Source organism: Pangasianodon hypophthalmus, chromosome 4, assembly GCF_027358585.1.
Source record: "Pangasianodon hypophthalmus isolate fPanHyp1 chromosome 4, fPanHyp1.pri, whole genome shotgun sequence".
In the NCBI taxonomy this organism is placed as follows: domain Eukaryota; kingdom Metazoa; phylum Chordata; class Actinopteri; order Siluriformes; family Pangasiidae; genus Pangasianodon; species Pangasianodon hypophthalmus.
The window spans coordinates 30,062,715-30,089,458 of NC_069713.1; the positions used below are offsets into that span (position 1 = coordinate 30,062,715).

Genomic DNA, 26,744 nt, shown 5'->3' on the forward strand with positions numbered 1-26,744 from the left:
TATTTGTATGCAAGGGCTCACACTGAATAATCAGATGTGTAATATTTACCAGATTTTATGACATTTTCATAAAAAAAGACTACAACTATGGCTAAAAAAATCCGTTCTCGCTCAGCGGAATAGATGCAAACACAAATATCACTGTGTCTTGGAGCAACATTCAAAGAAAACACAAATTATCTCCATAACCCATAAAGCTAATTAGGAGGGAGAAGCCTCTTGTGGCTTATCAGGCCAGAGAATATTAATATTGTGTTGATGGCTTGTGGATTTGACCCCCGTGCCCTTTCGCTTGACTGGTAATTAATGAGAGTGCAGCGGTGCATGATAGATGTTGAAGCTTTTCCCACTGCACGCCTTTACTATATTATCATGAGAAGCATCTGATTCAGTTCCTGACCCTACAGGCCGTCAGTGGTCAAGTGCGATCAAATGCTAATAAAACTCATTTGTCTTCTGATAGTGATGACTTGGCCATTCTGCGTGTGATGTTGAACTTTTTGGTTGTCCTGTGTGATTAATGCTGTGAGAGGTATTGGCAGGAGCCATGGTCAGTTCTTTCATTTGCTGCATGGCTGATTTTTTAGATCCTGAGTGCATCTGTGCAGTGTAGAGAATGAGACAGAGGGAGAGAGAGAGAGATGGCTTAGAGAGCATCCCGAGGGTCTTTTCTCTACACACCGTTGCACTTTGATGTCTCTAGTGGTGGCGGATTTGCTCTCAGCCCCGAAGCTGAAACACGTCGGATGCTGGCTGAGAATGAACAGACACACATGTAGCTGTGTGATGTTACAGCACACATGGTAAAGCCCCCAGGTGAGTACGAGGGACATGTACAAAATAACCGAGTTGCCAGAACGGACAAGTGTTTCAGTTTGTGCTTCAGTGCGGAAATCTTTTACTTCTCAAATTAGCGTCTCACGCAGCTTCCCGTTTCCTTCTTGACTATTATCACCCTGCAAACTGCAAAACTGCATATAATCTCATTTTTGGCAAGCAGCAAAACACACACCAGTCTTTATTTGGGCAGCTAATTTGAATTCATGTGCTTATTGTTAGCTTTTGTCTAGTTGTTTTATTTGACTAACTTTGCAAACTACTGCAAAACAAATTCAATCAACTAAAACAGAACTGTTTTAGTCCATTTTTTTCCTTCAAATTTTCCAAATTTGGTTCCTTTTAAGTTTCCACCTAGCAAATGTATTCATTTCCAGAAGCCAGTTGCACAAGTTGAACGTACATTTAAGTATAAATCAGGGTGCATTATAAAGTATAAATCCATACATTAAGAGGAGTTAGTTGAAAGCTTATAACTCAAAACTGACTCAAATTTCAAAGCTTATATCTTTGACCAGCTAATCAGGAACACTATTTGGCATCCACAGGAAATTACTGCACGCGTGATCGAGACACCCAGAAGAGGTGAACGTCTATCTTTCTCAGTGTAATGTTTACTTCAAGCTAGGTTTTCCATGAGTCATTAAAAAAAAAAAAAAAAAAAACAGATAGACTGTAATGTACAATAAAGAGGTGACTCAAATTCTTGTTCTCTTGTATTTGTACTTTATGTGCTTGTTCTGTTTGGGCTCTTGTGCAACAGTGGAATTTTAGTAAGAACCATAGCAACGAAAGATAATGAAGTGGCTGCACACTTGTAATCAGCACCTCAGTATGCTAAACTGAAGAATACAGTATAACATCAGTGGTAAAATGTTTTAAATATTTGGTGAGGTATGCTGCCAGTAATCTCAATCTGACCTGTGACATTTGCATTATCACTTACATGCCCTTCAGGTAACATGATATAAAAAAAAATAGCCTATGTGTAGATTGCCCCTTGTTTATTTGTTCAGTTACAATCGGTGTATATATCAGCAAGGCAACCATGTCAGGTGAACCTAGACCACAAAATACTTCCCACATAAAGAAAGTGTTAGACACCTTTTAACAGGGTTTCTCTCTTTGTCCTGTGAGAGAGGATCCAAGGGCCCAGCTATAACCCCAGTTCAAGGTTGTCCAGTTTTTTAAAACACTGTTTTAATTTTGCGCTGGTTTTGACATCTGCCTTTCTGCACAATTTCTAATAGAAATTATTACCCCTGATTGCCCATGTGACAATCCCACACTGGACTCTGATTCTCAGAAAGGCTAAATAATGTCTTTGTAATTACATTCAACTGCCTCTAGAGCAGATTAATTACAGCATAATACTAAATATCTGAAGTCAGGCCTGAAATATCTTGGACCATCGTACACACTTCATACTTTATTTCAGCCATCTGTTTTTAACCAATATTCTAAGAGCTTTAAAACAGTCTGTTCTGTTGATGCTTAATGAAAAGGCTAGTAACCTCAGTGATGAGAGATTTCATTTAATAACACACTTAGTTCTTAGTAAGATGCAAAGCTTAGAGGTTAGATGCTAAAGATACTAAGAAACATTTCTAAGGCATTATCATCATAGCTGAATAAGAATGTATGAACCATACAGAAATTCTCTACCACAGTAACAAGCATGTATATGCCTTTTCCTCGTTCCTTGCTTATCAGAATCCGCTAGTAACTCAGACTTAAGACAATTTGTGTAATTAGCATATAGAAAGGACCTGGCCTGGAGCGATATACAGGCATTAATCAACTTCTACAAACCAACAAATAACCTCAGGTGACAACACAACAGATTTCAATATGTAGCCATTTTTTCCAAATAATAAACCAACATTCAGGATCCAGGTGGCAAAATATAAGCACACCCTCTAATTCAGTAACATGTAGAACCACCTTTAGCAACGATAGCTTGAAGTAAACATTTTCTGTAGCAGTTCATCAGTCTCTCACATCGTTTTAGAGAAACTTTGTCCCACTCTTCTTTATAAAAGTGCTTCAGTTCATTGATGTTTGAGGGCATTCATTTATGTGCAGCTCTCTTAAGATCCTGCCACAGCATCTCAATGGGGTTGAGGTCTGGACACCCTGAGTTTTTCTTCTTTAGCCATAAAGATGTCCATTTGCTGGCATGCTTTGGATCATTGTCCTTTTGCATGACCCAATTTTGGCACAGCTTAAGCTGCTGGACAGATGGCCTCACACTTGTCTCAGGAATATTCTGATCTAAAATGGAGTTCATCATTGTTTCAGTGACTGCAAGTTTCCCAGCTCCTGTGGCGGCAAAACAAGGCCAAATCATCACCCCCAACCAGCATGCTTGACAGTTGGTATGAGGTGTTTGTGGTGATACACTGTGTTTGGTTTTTGCCGGAACATGGCACTGTACATGATGACCAAACCTCTCCATCTTGATCTCATCGGTCCAAAGGATATTGTTCCAGAACATTCTGGAATATTCTTTTTTGGAGAGAAGGGGATTTTTCCTAGCCATGCTTCCATGAAAGCCTTACTTGTTCAGTCTTTTTTCTGATTGTGCTGTAATGAACATAAACATTTAAAGTGCTTACAGAAGCCTGTAGTTCACATGATGTAGCTCTTGGGTTTTTCTTTATGTCTCTGAGCATTACACAGTCTGTCCTTGGACTGAATTTGCTGGGATGCCCACTCCTAGGAAGATTGTAAACAAGGCCTGGATAATTAATCGAAATTCTAATCTTGATTACGGGTGCCGCGATTACGTAACCGTTAAACTTCACGATTACAGATGTCCACTTGCGCTATTCTGCGTGTTTAAGAGCTGTGTTTAGAGCATGTTACGTTGTGAGAGGAGAATCACAGCTTTTAATATTAGTCTGAAGGCATGTCCTTATCAACAATCTGACGATCCACTGCTGCATGTCTTACATTTCATCTCATTGCATGCTCATTTCATGAACATATGCGCTGATAAAGAAACATCCAACCACTTGCTATTGCTCAGAGTTAAGCATTAGTACCGAAATGAAAAGCATCATCTGTGGTGTGGAATTATTTTGGATTCACTAGCGATGATGTTGAGCAGCACGTTGTACTGTGCAAGATATGTCGAACAACTGTTTCTGCACCAACAAGCAACACCACGCATTTATTCAACCACAAAACAAATTCAACCACAGAGAGCAATACGAGGAGTGTCTTAGCGTGAAGGAAAAGGCACCCAGTCACGTGAGAACTGGTACACAGACACCTATCACAGAATCATTATTTAGTGCTTCCTCATAACCGGAAGGTTCCCGAAGGCAAATGGAGATAACTGAAGCGATCACCTATTTCATTGCAAAAGACATGGTGCCAATTAATACGGCTTGCAGTCTGGGGTTTAAAAAGCTCATAAACACACTGGATAAGAGATATGTCATCCCCTCCTGCAATAATTTTTCGCAAGTTGCGCTACCTTCACTTTATTCAAAATGCCGAGAAAGCCTTGAATCTGCAAAAAATGGTATCCTATGCCACCACCACTGATTTGTGTTCGAGTAGAACTGTGGAACCATATATGAGCCTAACAGTTCATTACATTGATGACGAGTTTCAACTGAAAAGCAGATGCTTGCAAACGTCCTATTTTTCCACAAGATCACACTGGGGACGCAATTGCTCATGGATTGAGAGAGATGCTGAGTAGCAATTGGTGAGTAGCTTGCTATTACTTAAGAATATAATAACATTTATCCAAAAAAAAAAAAAAAACATACACACCATAATTATGCCATTGCAATACCTTATGTACTTGTCTAATAAAATGTAGACCAGAGTTTTTCAACTCCAGTCCTGGGGACCCCCTCCCAAGTATTAGGTGACTCACTAATTAAAACACCTGATTCATCTCATCAGTGAGATAGTGAGGAGAAGCCTTTGGTCTGGTGGAAGGAACATGAAAAGCTATTCCCAACACTCTACAAGTTAGCACAAAAGTGTTTGTGCATTCCTGCCACAAGTTCTCACTCGGAAAGAGAGTTTTGCACTGGAGGAAACATTGTGACTTGCAGGTGTGGACAGGCCTGTGTTCCTGGCCAAAAATCTTTAAAAGTCAAGCAACTGGAACTTAGTTTTGTTCATTCCTGAAACCTTAACGTGTTTTTATGGATTGTGTTCTTGGCCAAAAGACTTGATAAGGAAAACTCTGTGTTTTTTACACAAGTTATCTTAAGAGTTTTTCCATGGTTTTCATTTTAGATAACTATTATTTATTATTACAATATAGTATATTATAATAATAAATAATAATTATTATACCATGCATAATTTTTCCAACAATGTTATAAAGCAATTCAAAACATCATTCAATGTAAATTCTAATAATTGTAATTAATAATCACAATTACAATTTCAAAGGGAATAACTGACATTTGTAAACAATCCTTCTCACTGTACAATGGTGAATTTCAAATTGTTTGGAGATGGCCTTATAACCCTTCCCAGACAGATGAGCAGCAACAATTGCTTCTGAGGTCATGGCTGATGTTCTTTCTTCTTGACATTATGTAGATACACATCTGAGTGCACCAGAACACCAAACTACCAAAAGCTTTGCTTTTATAGAGGTAGTCACACTTCTTGATGATTAAGTAATCTTGTACATGTTGGTTTACTTTTTGGGAAAAAAAATGACTACATATTGAAATTTGTTGTGGTCATTTTTTGTTGTCACCTGAGGTTATTTGTTTATAGAAGCTAGTGAGGACCACACAATTATAAGTGGGCCCTTATAAATAACAACATAGAATTGTACTTTCTTATTCCCCCGACTGTATAAACAATATATGGCATTGAGACATGGTATTCCGTGTTTATTGGAAGAGGAATGGTGCGAATGTGCCTCAAGAAGTCAACTCAGCTTGGCTGTATGGTAGCACTTTTGAAGTTATTCATAGCTAACCCCCCTGAGCTTCTGTACTGCTCAGATGAAACATGACTCTTGAGCCCAACTTCGCTGTGCCAGCACAGTCCTCAGGACTGTGGCACCAGGCAGCACAGAAGCCATCTTCTGCCAAGCAAAAGCGAGCCTGAGGGTATTGGCAAAAGCAATTCCAGACTTTCTCTTTTGATAAACATTTTCTCCCTGGAGTTATCAGCTTCTTGGCGTTCTGTTGCTCTGGACATCTGCTGCCCAACTTGTACACTTCATCATGATGCCAGACGTGGGACGATTTTGAGATCGGAATGGCAATTTCCATGCCTTTTATGATTAACTTCCAATGCTGTGAACATTTACCCTTAATGAAAGGGAAATTGTGCCAGATGAGTGTCACAAACCATGACAAACGCGCGAATGTACAGATGTATACATGCAGCAAAATGTATCAGGCTATTGAGCCTTTTCCTTATGAGAAATGTTCAAGGGAAAGCTGCGACAGAATGGTGCGCGGTAATGCGTTTTTTTTCCCCCACTCTTGCCGCGTTTCTGGGGCCGCAGGCATTGCTCGGCTATTTGGATGTGATTGATGAGGCTATAGTTTGGAAAAAAGAAAGAAAAATCATGCCATTATTAGTGTTTTCTGTGTAATTTGTCAGCGAGAAGTTTGCATGCCAATCGCATTTCTTGTGAGATTCAGAATATTGCACGTTGAGGATAATAATTAAAGCTCTGCAGTCGTTCCAGAGCACTTCTTTATACTTAAGGGGCAATAAATTAGAGCTGTTAAAAAAGTGATGTTATAGCCATTTGAGACCTTGAAGCTTAATCTTTTTTTAAATATATCTGTTCATCCTGTTTTATTCCCTTTTACTTGAACACATTGTTCTCCCAGAACAGCTTGACACCTTGTCGTTCTGGAGCGGCGGAAACCCCAAATTGGTTTTCGCAAAGGAATTCAGGCATTTTACCATTTTACCTACAGCCTAATGAGCGTTCAGGTATTCAGCTGGCCCTCAGTGGCTTTCCTGGCATGAAAAATATAAAATGTCTCACAGCAGTTTGGTCTCCACCGTACTTGATGGTGTACTGCTGGGAACCGCATTGTATAAGTTGAACATTATCTTCTGTTTTTTATTTTTGTGCTTATTCAGAACTCCTTCTGGTAGCTGACAGCAATTCAGGATCAGCTGCATCGATAAGCATGAGTTTCTGACTTACGGTCCATTGAGAAATTTATTTATATATTTGCGGTTATGAATGGAGGCCACTGGGACAAATCGAGGGCTGAAGGTTTACGACAGCAGGATAATAACAGCTATACACACGGGGATATTTCATATAAAGCCCGCCACAGATCTGCATGTGAATGTTTTGTGGTGTTTATCCTCTGAGCCGTTCATTTTGTCTCAGTGTGATGAAAATGTGATGTGATAATAATTAATCTAAAGCGTACGTGTTCATCCATATTCAAATCCAGTGTGGGTTGTTGATTGTCACTTAAGAGGCTGTTGCTCCAGGTGGCCATCGTTATCAATTAAACATGGAGCTAATGTGGAGAGTCGTAGGTGGTAATGGTTTATGAGCCAGTGTATTAAAATACACAGTATATGTATAAATATATTATTTTTACAAAGTGGCAAATTGAAGAATGGCCATGAAATAATGATGAGATCTGCTTTGGCGCGTAAAGCTTCATGACCCTGGATTATTATTATTATTATTATTAACGGATAAAGAGCTCTGAGGGAACTGACTTGCACAATGTGTGTGTTTGTGTGTGTGTGTGTGTTGGCATTCTTGCAGAGGAGATGGCAAGCACAATGTCTCTAACGAATGTAGCGTATGTGTGTGTATCAATGACAGCGACATTTAAACTGAGATTTTGTCAAATCTATGTAAATTAGGTATGACGATGTAAAATGAAAAATTCAGATGATTGGCTCAAATGATTCCTTGGACCAATCCAATGGTGTGTGTGGTCCGAAGTTTCTTCAGTTCTCTGCTCATGAATTAAGTTCCCTCAAAAATGGAAGAAAAACGTATAACTATGGTTTCATCTTATCGTGTCATATACGATCCCCCATTAAATGTGTACATAGAGACATTATGAAGAAAAATAAAGCTTGGTAGGGAAGTAGCAGAGATCGTTGGTGCCTCTGGTGAGTGTAAGTAGCTTTAATTTGTACGTAACTCGTTAGCTTTATGTATATATATTTATACAGATATATGTTTGTCCGTTTGTTTTTTTTGTCACTTTCGGCAGCTTTCTCAACCCTTTCTTCCCACTCTGTGTCTGTGTGTGTGTTGTTGCATATTTTACTTGTCTGTATGTGAACGCTTTGTTTCCACTCCTGTGTATTTTCTCCTACACTCTGTCGCTTGCTGTGTAATTACATACTGAAGCACCGCCAATTGAACTTGTTTATCCCGTTCACTATAATTAACCTTTTAGCGCTAGTCCACATTTTTACCCCATGTTAAGTCACTGTTTCCACTGTACACTCAAATATGAACATTTAAATAGTGCAGGGTTATTTTCAGGTGTTGTGTATGTCAGGTGTATTATCCCTGGCTGTCCATTAAACATCCTGAATGATTTTGACACTCTTGTTGAACAGTGTCCTTAAAATTCCTCATAAATCTAGGGTTTTCTTTTCGTCTGTTGGTTTCGTCCTTGGTTACACTTTAACGCCAAAAATGCTCTTTACCACAGATGCAAGATTTCATTTTTTAGCACAAACTCAGTTACAAATCTAGTCGTTTTTGTCAGTCGTATGAACTCTGCCACCTCCAGCAGACAAAATTAAAGAAATAAACCAGAAATCTTCATAACAAAATAATTCACTCCCAACTGCTGATAAATAACATTAATTAATCAGTTGGGAATTTAGTTCAAACAACAGACATACAAATGATGAAAACTTTTTTTTTTCATTTGTATTTGTATTTCATTATTTGTATTTGTTTTCATCATGAATAATAAGGGGACACAACCTATTTTTTCTTCCAGGTTAATGCTCTCTGAAGCTCGTAACACATTTTCCTCGGCCTCGTTTAATGTGTTTTAGGACACAGCCTCAGTCTCTCATGAAATGCCATTTTGTTTGTAATGTATTGACAATTCGTACTTTATTTAAATTTTTTTTAAATGGTTTTGTTTTTGATATATAACCAATGCCAAAAATGCAAAAGAAGTGCTTTGAAAGAATAAAATTTCATTTACCATTGTCTTTTTATCAGCCTCAAAACTGAAGATGCATCACTATTTATTTATTTATTTATTTATTTTAAATGAGCTGATTTTTATTGTCAGTAACAATGGAGCTCTTACCATTAATAAATCATCAATTTTATCTAGTTATTGTAAATTATAGAACTGAATTGTTCATTGTTTTCTATATTATGTTTACTTATAACACAGTGCGCTATAATACTCCAACATGATTGGTTAGAAATTGTGCGTTATTTTCATATAACTGCACAGCTTGGAAAGTAGTTCCGGTGTAACATGAACAAATAATATTGCTAACATTAACACACCCACTCTCATACGTTATTGTTTCTATAGTAACAGCTCATTCACAGGGACTCGTACATCGGATGCTCCACATAATCTAGGACTAATAATAAACAGATTTTAAAAACCGTGTTGTTGAACAAAGTAAAAAGTATAATCGTTGATGCGGTGCCGTTTTTTTTGTTAGGAGACGTTTATTTAACATTTATGGAAGGAGTCTCGGGTGTAAGCACTTTGTAACAGTCACAATGCTTATCAGCACAAATAAAATGTAAGATATAAACATTTCTAGAGTCTACATTTTAACTAATACAGACAAGTGGCAGCTTTGGTGGCCGCCATTACTAAATAACAGCAAAGTCTATCAGGTTACTCACTCATTTGATGGCCATTTGACTTTCCTTTCAGCAAACAGTAGCATTCAAATCCTCTACAACAAAACAAATACATAAAATATCACCTCATAAACTATTTACTAGGTGCATTAAAAGTAGCAAACCATTAGCTTTTTGCTAATTATGAAAGTCTACCAGCCAAAGAGAGGAGGAAGATGAGAAAAAATATTATCTAATAATGGAAGCTTTCTGATGTCCAATTCTTTCTCTTTTTTTCCACTCTTCGCTTTTGGGATTCACTTTTATGTTCATTGTTATATTTCAAAAGAGTTTCTGACATTTTTTTTGGCTGAATGAATAACTTGAGTTAAGCACAGCAATAGAATTGGCCTTCATTAACGGCTTCTGTATCACGTGATCAGATTAGACGCATCCTATTGGATGTAACGCGCGTTTTCCAGATCATTCCACAGCATTAGCACAGAACGACGCGGTACTTCCTGAGGCCTTGTAATACACCAGATTTAACAGAAAAGTCAATAATAACCACGAAGTAGATTTATTTAGATTGTTTTTGTCTACTTCTAAATGGCGGAGGAAACGAGTTAGTGCGTTTAAAATGAATAAAAGTCGTATAAAAGTCGTGTTTCATAGCGCCGTTATTCCAATTAATCTTCCAGTGTCAGGAGTAAGTGGTGACGTCAGCGCGCGCTCCGGTGCACGTGCACTGACTACTTCCGCCTTTCACGACATAAAAATAAAACAACTTCTGAGATAATTAGCGATTTGTTTAAAAAATAAATAGAGAGAGAGACTGAGAGACACTCACCATAAATGTTTGTTCATGTTTTATATCGTTTTAGTAGTGTTTATAGCGGGAAATCGTGCTGAGAGGAAAAATGCGCCGTGAGCACGTGACCAGCGCGTGCGCGACTCGCGTCATTCTGTCTATGAAGCGCACCTGTGTGCAATTAAAGAGTCACGTGATCTCATTATAAATACACCTGTTCCTGGAGGAAACCAGACATTGTTACAGAACATACCTAAACACAGGATAATAAAAACCAAAGAGATGAAAAACTATCATTCACAGTTTAGTTATTTTAAAAAATAAATCAATCAACCTACATCCTGAGTAGTGACATTAAATCCATTATTATGGATTTAACCTGGATTATATGTCATGAATCCACACAATATACTCCTGTCACTGACTTTTGATGGATGACCATCTAAAAAAAAATGCAAAGGATATGTCACAACTACAACAGCATGTCTAGATGGTTATCCATCAAAGTCAGTGACAGGAGTGTATTGTGTTGATTCATGACATATAATCTAAATTAAATCCATTTGAGTAGTTTTGTAACTTTACAAAAAAAAATGTGGAAAGGTTCAAGGGGGTGAATACTTATGCAAGGCACAGTAACCCCTATATACTGTAATTAGATTCAACTTTATTGTCATAGGGCAGAGTATGAGTACAGAGCCAATGAAATGCACTTATCCAAGCTTGCTAGGAAGCTGGGGTCAGAGCACAGGGTCAGCCATGAAACAGCACCCCTGGAGCAGATGTGGTTAAGGGCCTTGCTCAAGGGCCCAACAGCAGCTTGACAGTGCTGGGGCTTGAACCCCTGATTTTCTGATCACTAACCTAGAGCCTTAACCATTCAGCCACCACTGTCCTTTAATTTTAATTGGTTTTAATTGGTTTAATTAATATACAACTTGACAATGCTTCCTGTACAATTGGACAAAATCAGCAACTGAGTAGAAATACGACTTTTGAGGTTTTTATGTGGCCCTTTTGGTAAATAAGTGTTTAAACCCCTATTGCCCATGTATCTCTTTCATTCACCGGTCTAGGACGCTAGGATCCACTGAAGCTCTCTAGTCATAGACTTTTCAAGTCATATCATTTCATGTGCCAGACCCCAGGCTCAGAAACAAAAGAACCACCGAGTGAGCATCTGTAGTTTAGAACAAAAACCTGAATACTCTGGGGTGTTTTCTCAGGTGAGTAAAAAAAGTGTATCATTTGCATAATGTGAGGAGAGGCTTTGGGGCAGAGTCGATTAAGACCTGCTGAGAGAGCTGGCTAATGGGCACTCGGCGATCAGGACATACCACCCTTGCTGAAACTGAACCCCAATTAGCCGAATCCCTTTGGCTTCTCTTCATCCCCCTCCGATGACAGCTGCTGTTGCCGCACATTTCCAGGAGCAGCTCTTAATTAGACATAAAGTATATTTTTTCTCGTCTTGTCTAAGACCCATCCAAAAAGGAAGCGCGGCCCAATTATCCGAGGCCAAGGGAAAGAGCACATGACCTGGAGAAGCTTGGGGTGTCGGTGGAATGATGAGAATACTGGGGGGATGGGAGGGGAAAAAAGGACATTTTCGTGTAGGTCAGTTTACTTTCAGCCAGGCTGCACATAAACTGAGCAGTTTTGTGGCCTGGAGAGAAAAGGAAGGTTTGATCTGGGGAATTAGAGAGAAAAGAGGTCTGGAAAAAGGTAAAAAGGTCCCTCAAGTGTGCTCCATCTCGTGAAAAATTCAGTTTAATTTTGGCAGCCAGGCTAACACCTCCACTCGGCTATCTTTAGCTTAACCTTCACATTCTGCTCAGATCAAAATGAACAGTTATCATTTTTTACTAAAAGTGCTTTAACATTTATTCTTTTTGTGCTTATCCGGATTTCTTTAATTAACATGGAAAAAAAATTGTTACTTTTTTTATTTATTTTTATTTTTTTTTACACAGATTATGGTTAGCAGCCTGTTGCACTTAGACATTTAGCCACCCTTGATTTATGCTAATCTCCGCACTTTCTTAAGATTTTAACTTTCTCTTGAGTCGTAATCATTACTGCATGGATGAAAGGCTTAATCTTAATCTTAATCTCTGGTTTACATCCCTGAACAACACTAGCTTAACCGTGGTTTTGTAATTATTACCCATTTTACTCAAACTTATTACAGATATACTGTAAGATACTATACTGAAGGCTAACTAGCTACCTAACACTACGCTTACAGTAAATCCAGCTAACACAAACAAACAGTAAACTGAACGCTAAGTGCTGCTGAATTCTCCAGTCTGATTGGTCAGAAGGTGTTGATTAATTAATTAGTACCGACTGCAAATCACGTTGACATGGTGAAGTTTTCTGTAAGGAGAAGTTTATGTAACATTTGTGGAAGGAGACTCCAGTGTCAGCCACAGAAAAGTCTTTTTTTGGTTGTTTCTCAATAACAAGCTCTTTTTATCTTTTAATTTGTCATATGTCTGGATCCGTCCATCTTTACCAAACCTTTCAGCCCAAATCTGAAAATATTTTTAACCAACTTCCAGTTTTAAGATGTTTTTTTTTTCCCCAATCAGGACAAAAAGAGAGACAGTTGTTCATTTTCATGTGTGGTACATTTACAATCTTAAATTCATGACGGTGAGAGCGACATGTCAGTGCAGTTTGTCTGAAAGTGACCTTGCCACCAGCGAGCAACTCAATCTGCGAGCTGCACACGCTTTTCTCCACTTCATACCCCATGCTCATCGCCTCCACAGCAGGAGGACGGAGATAGCGAGGTGATTGTGAGTGGTGGTGGGGGGGGGGGGGGGTATGCTGGGAAATGAACGAAGACATTCCGAACAAAGACATGACGGCCACATCTCGAATCCGAAGGGCACCCTGCATAGGGTACATGCTGAGGAAGAGGCAGAGTAAGCAACAAGCTTGCCAGCTCTCAGACCCTAATATGGAGCGCAATATAACGAGAGCCCGTCGGAGTGGGGGGTGGGGGGGAGCAGAATCTGGAGGAACGGTGATGGCAATCACAGGAATATAAGAGCAAGGGATTCAGAGTATTGAGTAGGAGGTAGAGAGAAATAGGACAGAACTCTTAGTAAGACTGCTGAAGATTTGAAAAGGGTTTTGTAGAGAGGTCTGAGTGATATATTCTCTAACACAGACAATGCAGCATGTCTTTTTACTGTGCTACTCAGATGTATTACTCACGGACTTGTCATTTATTGTTTAACACTTGTGTTCTGTTCGGGTCAAAATGACCAGTTTTAAACTTTAACTTAAAGTGGAACTGCAATAATTTTTTTTTTTCCAATGTGAAACTTTATGTGCTTGGCTTATTTTATTTATTTCGTTGTTACTGAACATGAAAAAGGACAAATTCACTTTCTGGTGCATCTTCTAAACGCCCTTCATATTTATTTTACACAGACCTAAGAATAAAACTGATTACAACATATCATGACGTATCAACTGATACCAGCTTCTCTTTTACAATAAATAGTAAAAGCACTCTATGTTACATTACTTATTTCACATATTATTTCAGATATTATCTCTCCGAGCTGTCCAAACTCAATATGATCCATTGATCCACACTGAAGGAGGTGTGGCCTCTGTGCCTGTCAGTCTGACTGATGGAGGTGTGGCCTCTGTGCCTGTTAAACTAACTGAAGTAGGCGTGGCCTCTGTGCATGTCAACAGATTAAAGTAGGCATGTGCTTGTAAGCAGAATAAAGTAGGCATGGCCTCTGTGCTTGTCAGCATATTAAAGTAGGCGTGGCCTCCGTGCGGCTTACTTACTTTTCGGAAGACTAAAGGAGGCACAGCCTATGACTTCTGTGTTAAGGAGGCGTGGCCTCTACATCTGTGAATCTCAATGAAGGAATGAAGGAGGTGTCTGTCCATCTCAGTGAAGGAGGTGTGGCCTCTGTGTCAGTCAGTCTCAGTAAAGGAGGTGTGGCCTCTGTATTTGTCAATCTCAGTGAAAGAGGTGTGGCTTTAGTATCTGTCAGTCTCATTGTACTGTTAAATATCCATAAATTGTATTACATAGAATCATTGTAGCTTTTAACATATATCAGATTAAGCTTGGTATGATGATGTTTCTGAAGAGCAGATACACACACCTGTACAGTAATGGACTATATGAACATAATCGTACAGTGTATAGATATACAGTAGGAGTGTGTTGAAGGTACTAGTTGGTGTGCATAATCCAGCAAGGCGTTTGTCCTGGAAGCAAGACAAAAACGAACAGTACTCAATAATGCTACTGAGAGCATTTAGCTTGATGTATAGATCCATACATGCCAACCTGCAGCATGATAAACCATGTGGAATTTGGTAGCAGTGCAGTTTTGTCCTCTGAAGCGGCAGGACAAGATTTGAAGAGTATTCATTATGATGTACTATTTATGAAGGACACATTGATGTTTGCTGGCTCTTTGCTGCTTTCACACTTAATGGTTTCAATAAAAGTTGAATTGGAAAGTACAAATTAACTGCTACTTGAATGCATTTTTGTTTCCTCCTCACTGCTTTACTATTATACTGAATAACTATAGGAACCAATCAATATTTGAGGGGAAAAAAAGAAGCCGTTTGAGGAACAAAATAATACTGAGATCTCAGAAATAGTAACTGTGTGAAACAGCGATGTCCTTATTTGAGGTTAGAATGATCTCATGAGAACAAAAGCTGCAAACTATCATGCAGTCTTCTAAAATATCACACAACCCTGTCATTGATTATTTTCCTTCAACAGCCTGCTCCCAAGTGTTTTATTCCTTCCTTATTTCATTATGCACTGGAAAAAAATGTGTCAGCTTGTTGCAGGTATTTCTTTTTACCTTTAATTTTTTTTTGCTTCTCATTTTAGGTCAGCTGATACACTGTATGTTAAGAATGGAAGAACCTACTAAACCTACTTCTCACCATATTCCTAGCTTTCCTTCAGGGTTAATGTGTTTGTTAGGCTTTACTCTTGCTTCTTCCTTGGTGCATGAAAGACAAGTTCCGGCGCCGATGGCTCCAATCCCACCGGGAGCCGAAGCCTGTCTGCTGTCTTCCTCCGCCTCAGATACTCCGATATAACTGATTTGATTTCCGCAGGCCTGTTTCCCGCCGCTGCTGGAAACGTGTTCATGCTGCTAAAGCAGATCCCCAAGCTGCTCCATCCACATGCGCAGCACAAATACAGACAGAGATGACTGAGTGGGTTGTTGATCAGTGTCCTCATTCAGGTGCTGCTAATACACCTGGACACAAACGGCTCTCCGGGGCTCAGCTGTGAGAACTCTCTCTGGATTTCTGTGTTATTTTCCATGGTCATGCCTGGCTTGATTTTTAAAGGAAGTGCTGGGCGAGACACAGGAAGCCCACATGGGGCCATGAGAACCTCATTAACACCCTGGCTTCGTTAAACATTATGTCAGTAGACCAGAGCTACACATGCACCTCCGCTATCCTGGGGGGTGGCTGACGGATTTCATTAACAAGAGAAACAGAGATGGGGATGCCAAGAATAAGGGAGAAAATGCATGCAAATGCCGCATGGTTGCCTGTGGATCGCCAAGTACACTACTGCCATTTGTTATTTTTTTCCCCCTCTCAGAGCAGATGCTGTCATCCGGGACAAATTGCATGGCGTTTTTTTTTTAAATGGGCTCTCTGCATACTATTGATTTAAACAGAAATTTCGCAATAAGTTCGACACTTGCTTAAGCAGCAGGGACGGCCATTAATCCCAGAAAAACACCCATATTACCAGGCAGGGTGGATAGAGCGTGCCCTTATACCAACTGCTACCTGAATACCAATGCTTTTATGTAGGCTTGGGCTTGGAATAATTCATGGTATGCCATAAAAAGGAGTGCACATTGAGAAGCTTTGGAATGAATATGGAGGTGTCGAGAACTCTCCAATGTCAGGGATTTGTAAAAAGGAGGCTCACAACTGATGTGTTTATTGTCTGGATGCAGTATTGTAGCATCTTTATTGACATCTGTTGTCTTTTGTTGTGGTGCTAAAAAAGCCAATTGGCCTTTTGTGACATTCCTGAATTGAGACCAGGAATTCAAGGTTAGAACGTAATGACAGGCCGGCTAAGCTTTTGAATTGTTTGCATTTATATTCCTCCCCCTAACAAGGCGCTTGATCAAACAGGCTTGTTAGAAAAACAAAACTTCAACAGGTAGAAATCCCTTTTTGAGCTTTTGTCTAATAAAAGCAGTCGTCTTTGAGGCTCTGTGCAAATAATCTTATGCTCAAAACAATTCTATTACTTCCTCCAATCCCTTAAGGCAGTGGTCAACTACAGAATTACTGGCACCCTTATTAGCATGCAATTAAATTGAATACAATTTTAGTGCAACTGGTTTTAAAATGATCACCACCCCACAATTCATACTTGGTGAAGTCTCCCCTAGAGAGCAAAACATCTCAGCCTCTTTCTGGAACATCAGAGACACTTGTAGAGAATTTTGGACTGTGTTCCATGCACAACATTTCTTTTATATTCTTAGATTTTGTTTTTTGTTTGTTTTGCATCTGATCTTTTGTCTTCAATCAAAACCCAAAGACTGAAGTTCCCATTGCAAAATACTGATTTTGTCAAGCATTTCTTTGTTGATTTGGATGTTTGTTTGGAGTCATGATGAATCTGTGGCCTTTATCTGTCTGTGGCCAATAAGTAACCTCCTGGCAGAGGCAACCAGGATTTGGTCTAAAATATCCTTATAAATAACAGTTTATGATCCCATCAATCTTTACAAAAGCTACTGGACCCCCAGTTGCAAAACAGCCCCAAGCATCACTGATCTGCCTCCAAATTTTACAGTGATTATTATTTTTTTATTAAGGCTCTGATTGTGTTTAAATGGTATTTCTACTTCTTTACATGTTTATGTATATATTTTTTAAATATCCATTTTATATCTATTAGCTGACAGCAACAGCCATCTGTCTCTTTTGTGTTTAAAGTTATGTAGTTTTTCCTCCGTAATGTTGGATGAAATAATTGTGCATACGTGAGCTCATATTTGGTTGAAGGCAAAAAAATAAGTTTTCAGAGATTGAGAGTTGTGTAAAAAGGATCTTTTTATAGTAAATATTGTTTAGGAGCATCAATAATTTGGCCTATTTTTGAGTATCACTCATTTGGCTGACTCATTTGTCCAAAGCGACTTATAATTGAGACAGGATACTGTCTCTGAGCAGTTGAGGGGTAAAGTGTCTTGCTCAAGGACCCAGTAATGACAGCTTGGTGATGCTGGGATTTGAACTTATGATCTCCAGCTCAGTGCCTTAACCACTTAGCCAACATCAGAGGGACAAGACAGTCTCTCAGCATGCCAATAATAATTACAGAGTTGACTATAAGGTTCTGAGTAGAAGACTGTAGGTTCAAATTTCAGACTCTAGCTTGTGGTTCATTCCACAGTGATTTACAACAAAGTAGTATCAGAATTGACTAGGTTTTCATGCCTTTTAGGACTAAGTCTTCCCAGTTTGCCTCCACAGCCCCTCAAGATGCACTGCGGAAGCTGCTCACTGGTCACTAGCTCAGGTCACCTGACAGGCGGAGGACGGGGCAAGGAAATCGACAGTGCCGAGTGTGTGATCCGTATGAACGACGCGCCCAGTGGCCGCAGTTTTGGTCCCGACGTGGGCCAACGCACTACCCTGAGAGTGATCGCGCATTCTAGCATGCAGCGCGTCTTACGCAGCCGCCACGAGCTGCTCAACTCCAGCCACGACACCGTGTTCATCTTCTGGGGCCCGAGCAACTACATGCGGCGGGATGGGAAGGGCCTGATCTACAACAATCTGCGCCTCATGAACCAAGTGCTGCCCAAGCTTAAGGTCTACATCATCTCCTGGCAGAAGATGCTGCAGTTTGACGAACTCTTTAAAAAAGAGACGGGCAAAGACAGGTAAGGGAACAGTTTGGTAATGATTAGTTGATTTGTGCCATGCTGGTATCCAAACAGTTTTAATTATTTCCAGTATCCAAGTGTCCTACATTTCACTTGCTTGTAAAACATTAAGTGTAAATGTCAGTGTTTGGTGACCAGCTTTAATTTTAAAGAAAATTTGTTGATAATGAGAAAAATATGTAAATTAACAGTGTAGAGTGAAGGCTGATTGAGCTAATTCTTATTTTTTGAGTACTTTACTCGTAATTACTGCTTATTTGTTTATTTGACCTGAGGCAAGTTGCATTAAAAAAAAATTGTTCTTAGGGGTTTGCATAAAAGTACACTTACCGCTACAGTACTACTGCTGTATTTATTTATGTATTTACTTATGTCTTTAGGCATTCTGGTCTCGATGTTTGCAGTGTGTGATATGAATAGAATATGCCATGTTTGTTTCTGAAACTCTGACAATTCATAATTATCACATAATTGTGCTGAATGTCATCCCATATTTGTGATTAAACATTACAGATCTACCACGCTGACACGTCATGAAGAAATCCAATAGCAAAATGATTATCAGCGAATCAGCTGGATTTAATGATCCACATCTTTCCAGCAAATTCCATGGAGTCTAATTACAAAAGCAATACAAATATTGCCACTGATTAATTAGTCTAAATGAGACACTGGCCATCCTCAGTGTTGCGTTACACTGTATTAGTATTCACTCCACACTGCGTACTTCTCTAATGTAATCACCTCTTCATCTTTTATCTCTTGTTTACTTGAAGAAAATCTCTGAGGTGGCAATGAAAAAAGAAAGGAAGACGTGAGGATGAAAGAATGAAGATTGCTATGAGAAACATGCCAACCACCATAAGCCTCTGTAAGATGTCAGTGTCAGAAGGGCAAGCAGTTGCCGCCATTGTTGTTTGCCTGACACATTTGCAATTGCAAAGAGCAAACTCAGCCTGTCACAGTTGTTCCAGGAAACTCTGACAGGCTCGTTGCTTATTTAAGAGCTACAAAGCTGCCTCTGCTGTTTGTTTCTTCTGAATGAGAAATTTCTTTAATCATATTTTATTCACAAAAAAAAAAAAACATTTCCAGTTCAAGTTTGATTAATGTCAAGCAGGTTGAGTGCACACATTGTTAACTAATGGCAATTTTATTAACATTCTTCTCATTTCTGAAGTGTTCTCAGATTTGTAAAAGCTTTTGTTCACCCTGCGCCAAACACTGGGTTAGCATCTAAAGCCTTGAGGAAAAAAAAAAAAAAAAGATGATTCTTGGATATATCATCTTTGGGATGCCAGAAGATGTGAAGACACATGGTCATATTGGTCATGTAAAGTATATTAAAAGTTTGTTTGTTAACGTGATCAAACACTCGGTCTCTGTGCTCTGCGGTCTCTGCATCAAACAATGAAAACTAGACATAATGAGAATTGGCTTGCAATCCTGGAGAATTAGGTGTACATCATCTCAACATCTCAGGCTTGTCATATTGAACTGGCAGCAAACATATAATTTCAAAATTCCTGACAACAGGTTCACTTTTTTCCAGAATCCACTTGATACTCACTGCAGCACCAAACTGTTGTCAGGCCTTGGGAAGACAAAAGGACTTGAAGGTTGCACATCCAACCAAAAGAAAAAGGTTTGGGTGAATGAATGAGCCCAGCAGGAAGGACATAAAACAGGCACCACATGAAGTTCATGGCGCTCTGATTGGGTTTGTGATTTTCCTTCCATGTCATTGGCATGATTTGCTCACACTGGCAAGGAATACCAACTGGATCCATTGTGCCAATTATTAAATTACTAATCTATGTCCCTATCCTCACCCATGGTAATTTGCTATTGGTAGTGACCAAAAGAATAAAGTCATAAGGACAGGTGGCAGAAATGAGGCATCTCCACAGGGTTGCTGGGTTTACTCTTTGTGAGAGGTGAGGAGCTTGATAATCCGAGAGAGCCTCGGAGTAGAGCCCTTGCTACTCTGAACTGTGAGGAGCCAGGTAAGGTGATTTGGACACCTTATGAGGATGCCCCCTGTTCAGCTCGCGGTAGAGCTGTATCAGTCAAGTCCCACCGGACAGAGACCTCAGGGCAGACCCAGGACCAGCTGGAAAAATTATATCTCTGAATGGTTTGGTAATGTCTGTGAATCTCCAAGCAGGAGTTGGAATCTATGGCTGGGGATAGAGAAGTGTGGATATTCTCAGCCCGTTGCCACCATGATCCCCACCAGGAAAGGAGGAAGGAAAATTACTCAATGAAAAATAAATTAGTTAGTGGAAGGCTGTCAGAATGTCAATATAATTCAATCCTTTATTTCTGAATGTACCCTCTTTTAAAGTCATGGTTTGTATGGCTGAAACGTAAACCCCAAACAGGAGTTATTTGGATTACTGAAACTGATCATCAACCATAATCATCTGTGATGACAACAAGACTCATTACTGCCCCAATACAAACACCCACTCTATTCTACAAAGTGCTGTAGACAGTTAAACTCTGTCAGGCACAATTATCCTCAAATAAAAGGTTTCCAGGCTCATCCTCTCTGATGTGCATTAGTTGTCCATTGAGAATTTTGTTTCTTCCCAGGATGCCCCAGTAACACTCATAGCAGCTGTGCCAAACTATACTGATTTCCCCATACACGCAGAAGAAGAATCAAGAAATGATGAACCATCTGGCCTTTCTTACTGAACTCACTTCGACATAAATCAAAATGCATCCATTTGCTTCCACTAAACCCAGGCATCTGCCAGAAGCTCTCGATTTTAGGAAGCACCTTCATCTTCATAGTTTCATGGCAGAAAACAATATTGGCCCCTGAGAGCTACATCTGCTGTGTAATAAAGTCTCTGATATCAAGAGAAGAAAACACCCTTGCACTGGATTTTACAAGTAAAAGATAACAGTTGCTCAATTATCTTTGCCCCACCACCTGTATAATATTTGCACAAAGTACTCAGAACCTCAGGCCAAGCCAACTGCTTGCGGCAGTCCTCTGACATTTCCATGTTCTTTCCTTATTGGGTCATTGATGTTGGTCTTTTGAAATCAAACCAAAAGTCTCTTTTGCATTTCTGACACCCTTAAAGATATTACAAATGTATGCCATGACATACTACCAAGGAACAAGTCTTTAAATGACTCAGGGCTTTAAAGAGGGGCAATTAGTGACCTAGATTTCAAACTAAAACCAAGGACCAAAAAAAGTAATAATAATCCACAGGACTCCTGAGTAGTTCAACAGAAAAGTGTTAGCTCTGTCTTCAGAAGATCGCCCGTTTGAATCCTGACAATGCCACAGCATTCCATGGCTAGATATCCAAGCGAGCCTGTGCTATCTGGATAGGATAGGATAGGCATACTGTCTCTGAGCTGTCAAACACAGAAACACTAACCAATCTTGGGTATCAGTGAGCTCATGTATGTGGAAGAGGGCAGTCAGCACTTTCCTCTGAGTGTGTTATGAAGCATGAGCAGCAGTTTGAAAATATGTTTAGCTGGCTTAGTGTGTCTTGCTTGGTAGCTGTCATATGATAGGGTAGAGTTGGCTGGTAGGTGGGAACAACCAAACTGGGAGAAGACGGGGTAAAAATTTTAAAAAGGATTAAATACCGTTTTATAATCATATTCTAATTATTTAAATATTAGGCTCACTGGTTAAATGTGTGCAATAATATCTTGGCTATTAGAGCTATTAGAGCTTCTTATTCCTGAACTTCCCTCCAGCAGAACACATAATTCAATAATAAACTTTGATAATGATGAGTTGTGATTTCCAGCACTGTAAGAAAAAAAAAAAAAAAACTAGGGCCCCCCTGGCTATGCTTCATGGACCCCACTTTGGGAACCACTGAACCTAGACAGAGTCCTGTGGGCTTGATATAACGTAGTACACCTCCAACACATCTAAAGGCAAGACTTTATCATCCATTGGTGTAACGTGGTCAGTATAATGATCTACCCTAAAATCAAATGTGGTAAAAGCTTCAGCAAATAGATTTTTGGGAAGAATGAGGCTAACATTGAGTCCCTGAAAGCACACCATCTTGACGTCGAGTGAACGCTCAATTTGTGCATATGCACAAGAGATTATGGATGTAACCAAGCTGCCAGATGGGCAACTTTTTTTTTTGGCACAGGTAATTTCCCAGCAATCAGCCTACCTAATCAATCACCTCCTGTGATGTTCTTCCCTAATGGTGTTTGTTTCTCCATTGTTATTATTTGTTGGGAAATCATTAGGGCTTCCGTATCAGATGACGGAACAGGAGAGTTGATGAGCAGTTGATGATAATGATCAGTTACAGTTACATCATGTCAGATGGGAACCTTTCCTAAATGGCACTCATATGCGGGTTTGGTCCACTGGAATGAATTCATCTATTTTACAGATTTGCATAACGTAATTATAGCATCGTGATCAATCACTGACTCTCTCGCTCTCTTTCTCTCTCGCTCTCTCTCGACCAGGAGGACATCTAACTCCTGGTTAAGTACGGGTTGGTTCACGATGACGATAGCCCTAGAGCTGTGCGACCGAATCAATGTTTACGGCATGGTGCCTCCAGATTTCTGCAAGTAAGTCCAGAGATCTTCTGCATTAATCTTTTTGCATAAAACATGTTGAGCAAAATCTATTTTGTTTGCTTGAAGCACTGTGTCATATCATTTAACACCCACCCCATGCAGCCGTGCTGTGCACAAACTCCAATCTAACAATAACCAGGAGCGGAAAATGAGATGATTTATTACGCTTTTCCACTGAGGCATGACCTCTCCCAGGCCATTCTGAAGCTTTATTGTGTTACATGAAATCAATTTATTCCACGTATTCTCCTGAACCAATTCAGGTTAATTGCCTCGCCTACGGTTATTCAGCTCCAGATTAATTTGGGAATCTGGGAATCTAGTTTCTCATGTACTTTGCGATTGCACTCTTTTTAAAAATATGTTACAATTCTCCACAGGGAAGCTCAACACCCATCCGTCCCGTACCATTATTACGAGCCCCTGGGGCCAGACGAATGTGCTATGTACATCTCCCATGAGCGCGGACGCCGAGGCAGCCATCACCGCTTCATCACAGAGAAGCGCGTCTTTGCTAACTGGGCACGGACGTTTGACATCCATTTCTACCAGCCCGACTGGAGCCCAGCACCTTTACCCAAAAACAGCACAGAGACCACAGTATTGCTTCAGTCACAGAGGACGTGACTCCAAACTTTGGGTATTCACAATAGAGCTATTGTGTCCACAGGCTAATACATACAAAGAACTGTCTTGCTTTTTTTTTTTTCTGCAGAATCGAGAGCTCAACAAGCATCCAGTCTGTGTTTATGCTATGGATGCATTGACATTTCTAATCCACGAAACAGAGACAACCTGGCATTTGTGGTACTTTTTGGATACCTGTGACTGATAGAGTTCCACAGGGCTCCGTGCGGGGACCACTTTATTTTGGACAAACGCTCAAGATAGAAGCATGTGTAGAAGAGTTAGTGAAACCTGAGATAAATCATGACAACATATTAGTGTTAAGGTCTGTATGGCGATGAATAAATCCTGGATGATATTGGAAGCATCTACAAATGTCCACTGTTACCTAAAAGAGGCATGAATATGTCATTTTTATATATTTGGGAGACGAACTTTTAGCTTAGTCATTTTTGATCTAACAGTACAAAAAAAGTTTTCAGGTTTCAGCTCATAGCGCAAAATGATTTAAGGAAGCTATTAGGAGTAGAATATTATTTAAGATGGCCTTATTTTGGTCTTAATTGTACTGTTTTTTAATTTTTTACCCATCATATTTTTCTGTTACAGATGAAAGACCAGGTTTCTTTTTTTTTTTGCACAATTCTCAGGATCTGTTGCGTTTTCTAAAATAAATTGTATTGTATATAGTAGAGCATACACACAAGGTACGAGAATATATGTAAGTTATTTACAATTTCAAATAAACAGTACAAAAACTATTCTAGGGCTATAGTCACTTTATTATGGCTCTTTTGGTTGATGGTTTGAACTTTTTTTTTTTAAACTTGGTTTGATTCTCTTTAACAAAATGTTAGCTTTAATTTTCTACAAGCCTCTTCAACCCGAAGGGCTATCCTGATTGAGAATCTAGGAAATTATGTACAACAATTTACAATAATCTACAATAACTGGTATGCAGAATGTTGCCTTGATCATAATATCATAGAATTCATCTGTAATTTGCAGTTAGTAATAATTAGCCAGAAATGAGCTTCTCGTTATAGTTGGTAAACAATAGCTCTATATCGTGTTCATTAGAAGGTACATTAGATGGACATTGCAGCTAAATGAAACTTTATTATAAGTATAAATAAATAATAATGTATCCAAACATTTTGTTTAGACTACCTTTGGAGACTACTTCCATAAATGTTTACAGAAACCCAACGATAATACTGTTTTTCTTTTTTTTTTTTTTTTTACATTAGGCTGCAGTTGTGTTACATGTCCGTGTAAGTTGTTATATAAAAATGATACCATATTAGAATGAGCGTGTAATAAACGTGTATTTGCAATACTTTCAGATCGGCTGTCATAGAAAATTAATCAACACCTTCTGGCCAATCAGAATTGAGAATTCAAAGACATTAATTATTATTCCTTAGTATGAATTTTAAATGGAGATTTTTTTTTTTTTCCAGAAGCTTCTGATATAGTTTGCATTTAAAATGTCAACACATTACCAATACAAAGTGATTAACATTTAGAATAAAGTAGGATTCTATTGTGGGAACATTTATCACATGCAGTGTGGTTGTTTGTTCCCTTCTTGTCGTAGAGACATTGAAATGCATGACTCTACATAAATAACGTATAGACTGGAATGTAAACTACATTTGTATTCAGGTGACATGACATTGTATTCAGAACGTCCTCCCCGGATCCAAATGAAAAACAATTTTCCCTGATTTGCAGGTTGCGTTTGGGGACACTTGGAATTCTGCTTATCTCAAATTATTATTGACTGTGAGAATGAGAATAAAACCAAGTGTGTTTTTGGGGTAATTTCATTAGTCATGATTTTCAAATTTGCTCCCTTGAATGGATCCATGCTGAGAAAAATCTCTTATTATAAATGCCATGGTATTTGTATTGATAATAAGGCGTAAACTAAGTAACAGTCTCACGAACTCAGGCCTGTTTTGTGGAAATTGGCCATGTTCCACTTTTAAAGAGAGCAGGGAATTAATCAGCCACTCGGCTGGTGATCTAATTTTCATGAGTGCAGCAGAAAAAGGCAGGAAATCAGCACTGTGCTGTATAACCACTTCGATTTGTAAGTGCAGCTTTTTTTCCCCCCCAAACATTATCAAAACCCTGTACAGAATCTAAGAAAGTGTTCACTCTCTTGCTGGGTTGAGAACAGTCCATCACCCAGATAATATCTGCTCAGCAGTGGTGTAATGGAGGTTCCTTTCCACTGATTAAAGCCACTGTGCAGAGAAATATATAGACTAGTCAGTGACTGTATATACACACACACACAGTAGAGCTGTACATAGCCTTGCATAAGTATTCACCCCTTTGAACCTTTCCAAATATTGTACTGTTATCAACTGAAATGGACGTTATTGGGATTATGTAAAGAATCTACACAAAAAACTTCAAAAAAAAAAAAAAAAAAAGTTGTGATTGCATATATAGTTCACCCCTGTTGCTGTGAAACCCTGAAATTAATTCTGTTGCCATCAGAAGTCACAGAATTAATTGAATGGAGTTGAACTATGTGCAATTAAAGTATTATGTGATCTCAATGTAAACACACCTGTTCCTGGAAGAACCCAGAGTTTGTTAGAGAGCATACGTAATACCTAAACGCAGCACCATAAAGACCAGGACAAGTCCAGGACATAGTTCTAGAAAAGTATAATCAGAGTTTGGGTTATTAAAAAATATACCAAACATCCTGCAGAGTGACATTAAATCCATTATTACAAAATGTAAAGAATATGGCACAAGCTGGGTCACTAAAAGTCAGTGACCATGTATGGACAGCATTAATTAGAGAAGCAATGAAGAGGCCATGGCTAATGTTTAATATGATGCTACCACCACCATGCTTCACTGTGAAAATAGTGCTTCCAGTGTGATGGTCCTAGGTTTTTGCCAAATGTGCAACTTTGTGCCGTGGCCACAAAGTTCAGTTTCGGTCTCATCAGACCAGAGAAACTCCAACATGCTTTTTTTTTTTAAACTCCAAATCCCTCGACACTCATCCATAAAGAGAGCTTTGTAGAGAGGTTGTCCTGTGAATGGCTTCTCCTATCTGAGCTGTGGATCTCTCCAGCGAAAACTAGGTGATGAGTTAAGCTAA

At 39.2% G+C, this 26,744-nt stretch overlaps 1 protein-coding gene across 2 annotated transcripts in view; it reads left to right on the forward strand.

The window, feature by feature from the left end:
• The window catches only part of st6galnac5a (ST6 (alpha-N-acetyl-neuraminyl-2,3-beta-galactosyl-1,3)-N-acetylgalactosaminide alpha-2,6-sialyltransferase 5a), a 35,967-nt gene extending 11,598 nt beyond the window's left edge, over window positions 1-24,369 (forward strand). The window contains exons 3-5 of one of the 2 annotated variants that reach the window (XM_026936504.3): window positions 17,967-18,379; window positions 22,865-22,972; window positions 23,362-24,369. In XM_026936504.3, coding sequence (XP_026792305.2) covers window positions 17,967-18,379; window positions 22,865-22,972; window positions 23,362-23,608 — 768 coding nt within the window. In that variant the 3' untranslated portion in view covers window positions 23,609-24,369. Of the gene's footprint in view, window positions 1-17,953; window positions 18,380-22,864; window positions 22,973-23,361 lie in introns of both variants that reach the window. The other variant, XM_026936505.3, reaches the window with a different exon arrangement.
• Window positions 24,370-26,744: the final 2,375 nt, after the last annotated feature.